Raw genomic sequence first — 9,310 nt, forward strand, 5'->3', positions numbered from 1 at the left:
GACCGGGAATTTCCCTGAAATCAAGCACAGCTGATAGCCAACCCCCAGCCCCCCCTATTTTGTAGCCCCAGCTAAATGCAGAAAATGGAGGCAAAGCTCCATCTGCCTCCACACTTCTTGCTGCAGCATTGGGACTGCACATTCCCGTCCTTGGTGCCGGCACACACATGGCATCGGCTCCTCCGAGGGCACTGGCCCCGCTGCATGTCCCCCCTGGGTTTGGGGACAGCCGGCAGAGGGGACAGGGAGGCCCCAACACCCCCTATTCCCACTGCCCCCAGGGGACATTGGCTTCTGGAAAGGGATATTTTGGGAGGCATGCCTTTCCCGTATTACCCAATTTAATTAGGTACAGTATAATCTTTCTAACGCAGCTTCCTGGGAGGGGGGACACAGGAGAGGTGGAGGTGACATGGTGGCACACGTCCAGTCAGGACAGGCAAATACCACGAGATATCAGCAAAGATCCTGCTGAAACCCAGCTGAAAGGGCTCGCTCGTTCCCACATCACAGTCACAAGGAAACCTCCGGGTGCCCCGACGCAGGGCTGGGGCTGGCCCTGGACGTGCCAGCCTCGGGCTCGGCAGTGTCCCCATCCTAAAGGAACGCAGGCGAGGCATTCCTGCGGGGACGGGGATGGGATGGGGATGGGCGTGCGGGGCTGCCAGTGGGCTGGTCACATCCCCCGGGGGGGGCAGCCCCCTATATGAGCCGGGCTCGCTGGGGCAGTGCCGGCAGAGTGTGACCGTGACGTCCCCCGGCCCCTCGTCCACCCTCTCCAGCCATGGATGACATTTATAAGGCAGCGGTAAGTGCCTCCCTTTGGGGCTGCTGTTTTGGGGTGTTAAAGGGTTTGGGGGGATTTTATAGTAGACTCCTCAAAGCTGTGACAGAGTTAATTCAATGGAGAAGTGCAAATAAGAAATAATTATAGGGTGGCAACTTTTAGTCAACGCCATCATCCAGGACACAGACCTTTGTGCGCTGATGGCTCTGAAGGTTTCACACTCCTCTTGTAGGCGTGAAACTCTCAACTGTGCTGCTAAATTGTTTACAATTACTCCCCTGGTTCCCTGCTGTAAGGCAGGGAGATGGCCCATAGGTAAACTTATAAATCTCAACAAAATCTTGGAAGCGTAAGAGGTGTCTGCTGGTTTTAGCCCAGAGAAAGCAGAGCAGCATTTCCCGTGAAACGAGCATTATTTGTAAGGGTTAAACCTCACTCTTCTTTCTGGTGCTTTATAATTCTGCTATTGCTATGTTTCCCCTTCCTCAGCTGTATATTTTTCTGGGAGATTTAAAAAAAACCTTGGCTTTTGTAAGTTATTGCCGAACATCCCCCTCTGCTTTGCCGCTCCTGGTATCTGCTCTGCAGAAATCCAGAATGTGAGCTATGCTCTCGGGGAACGCAGAGCATCCTAACGGCTATTTTAACTTACACAGCTGCACACTGCGCTCACTGTGTAAACCCAAACTATTTGGTGTGTAATGAGAACACTGCATTATTTTGTAACATAGACAGACAGTGATACATGAGTGAAATAAGGATGAAAATAGATTTTGGATTGTGTGGATCGCTACTGTGTCCATTCTGTAACTGCAGTTAAAACAAGAGCTTTTTGGTGGTGTTTTTTTTTTAAATATATAGTTGATCAGGTTTGATTTTAACCAAGGGCACAGAAAAATATATCATACAGGTCCTATTTTAATTCCAAGGTTTTTAGAGGGAAGAAAGATAGTGCTTAATACATAATTGAAGAAAAAAACAAAATGCTCGCACCTCTCCTGTCCTTTGGTCAGCCCTGAACCTCATGAAACGGAACCCCCATAGCGATCCAGATAGTGTGAAAAGGCTCAGGAAAGGCTGTAAAAAAAACCACCGAGTCCCTCAACCAACACCTCCAAAAGGGAGAAAAATGTGACCTGTAAGATCAAAGAAAATCCAGGCCTCTCTAATTAAGCTTTTTAATTAAACATGTTCTCTGCCACTCCAGGGACAGGTCCTCTCCTTATTGTTTAGGGACATCATGCCCATAATTAGGGAGAAAGGCTGAAGTGCTTTGCAAGCCGGCAATGCCCATGGCCAAAAGGGTCCGTCCATCAGCTGGGGCAGCGCGCTCGCAGCACAGGCAGAGCGCCCCAAAAAGAAAGGGTTCCCCACCCACAAGCTCCAGCCTCTCTCCAAATCTCTGCCCCAGGAATGGGGAAAAATCCACAGGTAAAGGTAATCCCTAGCCAAAGCCTGTGGGCTTTAGCAGAATTGGATCACGGAGGAGTTTAGTTGAGAAAAAGTAACTGCAGCAATAGAAAACAACCCAAAATCTCCTACCTCAGATACCAAAAACTTACCCCAAACATAGAGCCCTTGACCAGGGTAATGGGCCATGCAAAAGACTCGATGAACTCCCATAAGGATTTTGCTGCTAGTTTGAAGGTGGGCTCACGCTGGTAAATGTGGGGCTCCAGTCCTAGACGTTAACTGCCAGCACCTTTACAGAGGCAAAAGAAGTCCAAGCCAGGCACAGCTGAGACAGCTTTTTTGTGGATCTATTCCCCAAGATTTTTGACTGTAAGAAAACATTTACCTGGAAAAATATTCAAGACCTTCAACTTCCCCTGTCTGACTTCAAATGGAAACATGGGATGAAGAGGAGAGCTGATAAAAGCAAAATACAGCAGATTTGGTGTTACCACGGCTGCCGCAGTGCTGTGAGCTTAGTGCTTGCCTTCCCACATCGCAGCCAGAGAAACCTGTCCCTGCAATGATGTGAAGGGAAAAGAGGAATTAAGCTGCAAACAGGACCCGTGTCCAGAGGGCACTGTAAACAGCTCAAGAGACATCTCTGTAATAAAAGTGTCACTCTATAGTTACAAGGCATTTAATTTACATGCATCATAGCTCCACATCTATCACTTCAGTAGTCACGGAAGCTTCAAAAGTGAGTATTTTTTTATTTGCTGCATGCTGATGGCATGTATTAATATTATATTTGTGCCAAATTCCCTACGTGCAGCCAGAGAACCCAATGGATTTTCATCTTGCCTACTCATGCCTAGATAAGGCTGTGCAAACACAAAGCTATTTTGGGAACATTTTTAGGCTCTGTTAAGCGGTGCTAAGAACAGTGCCAGGGACAAGTGTCCAGATAAAGGGCTGCAAGGGTAAATGACAAAGCCTGGGAACAATTGGGGAGCTCATCTTTATCTCCAGCACCTCTCACCCAGGCTTATAAATAGCAAATGAACCAAGAGGGTCATGTTACCCGAGCAGCAGGATGGTGGCTGTGGACATGGGCTGAGGGAGCGTTGCGGCTGCCATCGCTCTGCCCAAAAAATAGCCATGAAGAGCCGGCAGCTGCCTGCCTGCCTGCCTGCCTTCAGCAGCACTGGGGCCGTGGTGGGCTTGGGTTTCCTCTTGCAATGGCAATCCTGCCACTGTCCTTAGCACTTTCTGACTTGAAAGCCTTCACCTCTTGGTGCGTGGGGAGTGGGAAAAGGCTCTGTCCCACTGAGGAAAAGCACCTTCCCTGCCTCTCGCTGCAAGCGGGAAGAATTTCCAGCTGGCTTTTGCAAAATTGTTGCTCTTTGGGGCAAAAGCATCAACCTTCCTCAAAGTCAGGGTGCCACAACCCTGGGTTGTGGGGTTCTGCCCCAGCTGAAACGTGGCAGGGATGGGTGTTGGGGACTGCTCGCACAGGGCTAGTAGCAAGGAGATGTTACTGGGGGTCAGGCACCCTCTGCACCCCTGGCAGGGGTTCATATCTGGCTGACTCCAGAGAGGCTGTTGACCAGCATGGGAAGGAAAAGTCCATGTTTCCATGGATGCTACCGTGAACATGGCGGTGGGGTCAGCAATTTTAGATAAGCAGTACCCACAGGCAGGAATGAAGCCAAAGAGAGAAAAGCACTTAAAGAGGTACGAGACTGAGCTGATGGAGTCCTCTTTGCTCTCCTCATTGATTATTTTCATTGATTCATGCTAACTAATAAGCTCCTGCTGATTGTCTGTGGGGAATGAATTAGGGTAAAGGTTGGGAACAATCTGCCAGCCCGTTTTGGCCAACGCCTAATGGCTCCATGGGCTGTTTCTTCGGGGAGCTACCCAAAACAGGCTAAAGGCAATAGCAGCTCCCTTCAGAGGCAGAAACCTTTGTAATAAACACTAACTCAGATGGGAGTAGACCAGCTCTTAATGCTCTGGATAGTGCAGGAAGTTCCCTGAATCTAGGGCTGAAAAACAACTACCAGGAATGGTCTTGTCCACCTCTTCCTCCCCAAGGACCTCTCCAGCATGTCCCACCTCTGACCTGGCCTCAGCCCACATATGAGCAGCCCTCCGTGGCACAGCCATCCCGCTGTGAAGCCTGCCAGCAACAAGAAATTATCCCCAAATGGTTGACAGAGACAAATTCTTTTCCCAGTGGGTCTCCCCTGCTTGTGCCAAGGCTACTTCTGCCACGTATCAGATGCTGATGCTCTAGAGAAATGATGCTCACTTCAAAGGACTTGGGAATAATTTTTTTAAGGGGAAGAATCTCTTAGACTACAAAAAGTTGTGTTGTCAAAACCCCACTGGTTGTACATCCTGTGGTCCCTGAAGGTGACTGTTGTGAGGCTTGGCTGAACTTTGCAAAGGCTTTTGAACAAATGACACATCCTTTTAACAATTAGCGATGCTGACGAAGAAAAATGACTTGAGCTCTGTGTTTTCCTTATAGGTTGAGCAGCTGACAGAAGAGCAAAAAAATGGTAGGTGCATCTTTAACCCATACTGCAGCTTAAAGATGAGCTCCCCAGCCAGCAGCTCATCCTGCCTCAGCAATTACACCCCAGAAAATGCTTTGGCCAGACTGGCCAAAGCAGGGCATGACCCAGGGATTTTGATCCACCAGCATTTCAAGCGAGACGGTTTCTGTGCGTGTGCCCAAGTGTCCCCACCATGCCGTGCCTGGCAGTGCTGGGGTGCACGGGCAGGAGAGGTTGTGCCTGGGGTGAGGTGCAGGGCAAGACCCCCCCACATCTCCTCTCCCTTCCCTCCCCAGAGTTCAAGGCTGCCTTTGACATCTTCGTGCTGGGAGCAGAGGACGGTTGCATCAGCACCAAGGAGCTGGGGAAGGTGATGCGGATGCTGGGGCAGAACCCTACACCTGAGGAGCTGCAAGAGATGATAGACGAGGTGGATGAGGACGGTGAGAGATTTGGGTTTCTTCCACTCTCCCAAGCACTATCCCCACATCCACAGACATGGGGGGCATGGTACAGGTTGGGAGCACTCAGCACCTGTGCAGCGCTGGCAGGATCCACGCTGGGGACAGTCGGAGCCTGTGGGGAGCAACCTGCAGTGCTGTGAGTTTGAAGGACATTAAACACTCACCAAACTTCAGCGTGGTTCCTTCCGGCAAAGAGAAACTATAAAAATGATTATTTCTATAATGATCAGACTGCTTGAACTGATTTTGGGGGGATACTCTGAAATTGCACAGATCCACTTAAAAAACAAAATATAGGCTGAATGTAGCAACTGCCATTTCAGAAATGCCACAATTACAGGATTCTATCATCAGGAAAGTCTTTCACTGCTCAGGTGTGTACACACACACACATAAATAACTGTCAATATTGATTAAATCAGTGCACTGGTAATCACACAGAACAAAATTCACTGTGTGCAAGTTGGGCAGAAATATCAAACTAAATAACTGGAAAAGGAAAAAGCAGTTAAAAATCAGGCAAAGAAAGGAACACAGCTGTGTCACTGAAAACAACAGTACTGTACTGCTGGTGCAAAAACATACTGCATGAACACCTGCCTTCTGGAGCGTCTATTCTTAATACCTAGATGAGATGGACAGGTATCTCCATAGCAGGAATTTCCATTCATTGGTGCTTCCAGTAGGACTTTTGGTTCATGTTGCTTTGGCAAAATGACTGCAAAAGGCAAAAATTCAGTGAAGTGGTCAGTGCAGGGCCTCAGTCACTTACTCCAGCATCCTGAAAGCTGCCTCTTGCTTCAGGGCAGCTCTCCTGAGTTTTGGTCCTTGGTTACTAAAGGGAAGCGTGATCTCTCGCTTGGCGTTGCCCATCCACCCACCGTAGCACCAAGTGGTGGTGTTTATTCTGCCTGCAGGCAGCGGCACCGTAGACTTTGATGAGTTCCTTGTTATGATGGTCCGGTGTATGAAAGATGACAGCAAAGGAAAAACCGAAGAGGAACTCTCAGATCTCTTCAGGATGTTTGATAAGTAAGAGCTGCGACTGCAGCATGGCAGGGTGGTGGGAGTGATGCAACCGCCCCGGCTCCCCCTCCCAGCGTGTCGTTCTGCTCCTGAGCTCTTCCGTCCTCGCACAGAAACGCCGATGGCTACATTGACCTTGAGGAGCTGAAGATCATGCTGCAGGCGACGGGAGAGACCATCACCGAAGATGACATAGAAGAACTGATGAGAGACGGGGATAAAAACAACGATGGCAGGATTGACTATGACGGTAGGACTCTTTATTGCGTGCAGTTCGGTCGTGAGCCTTTGAGTGTCCCCTGGGCAGCTCCCATGGTCTTGGTTGCCTTCCTGGACAGGCGCGAGCTCATGCAGTGCTGGGTAACGCGCCTGACCGCAGCCAGTGTTTGCACGGGCATGGGGGGGATCATACGTTTGTGAAACGGTAGCAAGGGTCTGGGGCTGCCTTAACTGTCCCCATGCTGCGACAGCCAGCCTGCACTGAAGCAATGCTGCTTTTCACCAGAGACCTGCCCGTCCCCTCCTGCTCCCTAAACACAAGCTCTGTCTCTGAAGGGCCGTATCTTTGAACGCAATGCTGCTGAAATGACCCCCAAACCATTTCTGAGCCGAGCCCGTGGCTGTGTCCCTCCCCGGGTGCTCACCTCCGGTGTTTTGGTGGCAGCCAAGGGTGCCGCTGGGCTCCAGTGACATTTCCAGTGGGAGTCACGAGGAGTCCTCGCCACGTTCAGAGGAGCAGTAGCCATCCCCCCTCAGCCTCTTGCGCATCGCGGGGGTGGAAAAGGGGACAGGGCTGGGGAAAGCTGCCAAGAGCGCACTTGGCAGCTGCAAGGGCACTTCGCCTCCCACCTCACACCCCTTATCTCCAATGTCTTCCCCTTGGCAGAGTTCCTGGAGTTTATGAAGGGAGTTGAATAAATCCAAGGCCAGACCGACAGCCCGAATCCCCTAAACACCTCCAGCTCTGCATCTCATCTCCTTGGCTAAGACCTCTGGCTACCGGCATGAAGACTGAGCGCTGAGAAGGGTGGCCGCTGGGAAAATAAAATGTGTTAATACCGAGTGCCTCAGATGGTCGTTCCTTGGAGGTTTAGTGAGAGCTTCACCCTGGTCGCATACTCACGACTAACGGGGCTGCTCTCGGGGCCGCGTCGAGTGCCTGTGAGCCATGTCTGGCAAGGTGACATCACAGCTGGAGCTTTAAGCCTCCAAGGAGGTATTTTGGTGCCAGCCCAGTGGCAAAGCCCAGCCAACGCGGCCAGGGGTGCTCAGTGGGGAGCTGCCATCTTGCGTCTCTTCATCTGTGCCATGGTCAGTGGGCTCAGGAGCAGGCACTGGCGCCTGCTCGTTTAACTGGAGCATTGGCAGCATTTTAGTGATGAAATGTGAATTAACAACCACTTACACCATCCCTGAAATCCGTGGGTGAGGGACAGTCCCTCTCCTCCCCGCTCTCACCCCAGCTCTCCTGAAGGGATAGATACCCCTTCCTCCTCCCTGCCATCCTGATGGCCACCCTGTGGCACATGCAGAAAGAAGACCTCAATTTTCTCTGGAAACATGAATAAAAGCCATTCCTAAGCTGGACTGAGTGCCTCCTTCCCATCTCACCCAGGCTGGCAGGAGGCAGGTGGTGGCAGCCCCTCAGCACCTCATAGTCCTCCACCAGCCCTGTGTGGGACCCTCACGGCAGTAACCGAAACACCCGATTTTCCCTCAGAAATCACATCCATTTGGGCCACAGGGGCCATAAGCAAGGCACAACCCTGCTTTGGGTCTCAGCCACCAGGCATGGGGTGACAGCAGGGCTGAGGAGGACAAGCCATGCTGTCCCCAAGGGCTCCAGGCACCATCTTTTCTTGTCCCAAGGAAGCGTGGCATTCCTGTGGTATTAGCAGCTCTCCCTGCACATAGCTGCCCCCCTCCATCAAATTACAGCCCCAGCACAGCTCATGCATTGCAGTCATGTTGCTAAAATCAAACGTTTACTCAAGCAAAATAAACATTGGCAGGGCAAGGTGTGAGACTGCACCAGTGCAAGCCCCAGCGATGCTGCCCTCAACCCTGGGTGAGCATGCTGCCATGCCAGTGTGCTCATGCCTGCTGCACCGTCCTTCTGCCTTTCCTCTCAAAACCAGCTTGCCCCCTGCCCCCCCCATGGAAATAACACCCTGAGCAGCTGTATTTGATGTGGCACACGCTCTCATTTGTAGCAATACTGAAATATGGTAATTCAGACCAAGCAGGCTTGAGGTGAAAACAGGCACGAGGGGTTGCCAGTTGTTTGGAAGGACACAGCACATAGTGTGTGTGAGCACCAAATATTTTGCCCACCAGGGCTTGTAATATCAGAGAAACCGAGGGAATGAACCCTTGTCAGCTAGAGTACCTGATTTTCCTTAAACCCCAGGGTATTTTGGGAACACCCCTGATGCAAACATCTGGAAAACCTACTCAGAGGGGTCTCCCTGAGGGTCCCAAGCCCTCCATGCCATAGCTCCTGCTGGTTGAGCAGAATTGCAGGTGCACCAGAAGCCAACAGACACAGAAATGTGTTGAGTCAAACAACCCTGCGTTACCGTCTTCTGTTTCCAATGAATCCATAGCCTAGAAATCAAAAATAGTGATTTTCCACCTCCCCAGTGTAGCAGCAGCAGTTCTTTCCCACAGAGACCTGCTTCTGAGGACACAGCTGAAATGTTTTACTTTAGCCCGGAAACCTCCACAGATTTGCAAATACCTCAGCTTCAGCCACAAGCCAAGGCCACACCAGCTCTCCCCACAGCCACAGCCATCCAGCCCACAGGCAACCCACACGCCCACATCTCAGCAGGGATCACCAACAGCCTGGTTACCTTCCTCTGTCCCGACCAGATCCCAACACCCAACAAGGACATCTCCAAGATATTCTCCACTGCTTACCGATAGGCTTTGGCTCACTGAAGAGTGAACAAGAGAAGAAATAAGGTTAACCCCCTCCCTTCAGTCAACTTGGTGGCAGCTTGGACTCTGCTGTGACCCCAGGGAAAAGGATGGCTGCAAAGAGCCACCCGGCCACGTGTCTTGCCTCTCCC

The 9,310-nt window shown here is 51.0% G+C and overlaps 1 protein-coding gene across 1 annotated transcript; it reads left to right on the plus strand.

Moving 5' to 3' along the window:
* Positions 1–731: 731 nt before the first annotated feature.
* On the plus strand, positions 732–7,296 carry TNNC1 (troponin C1, slow skeletal and cardiac type). Its single transcript, XM_049826137.1, has 6 exons — positions 732–808; positions 4,719–4,749; positions 5,043–5,189; positions 6,128–6,242; positions 6,350–6,486; positions 7,123–7,296. The coding sequence occupies exons 1-6, from the start codon at positions 785–787 to the stop codon at positions 7,152–7,154; spliced, it is 486 nt and encodes a 161-aa protein (XP_049682094.1). The 5' UTR covers positions 732–784; the 3' UTR covers positions 7,155–7,296.
* Positions 7,297–9,310: the final 2,014 nt, after the last annotated feature.

This window comes from Accipiter gentilis, chromosome 23 (genome assembly GCF_929443795.1).
Source record: "Accipiter gentilis chromosome 23, bAccGen1.1, whole genome shotgun sequence".
NCBI lineage: Eukaryota > Metazoa > Chordata > Aves > Accipitriformes > Accipitridae > Astur > Astur gentilis.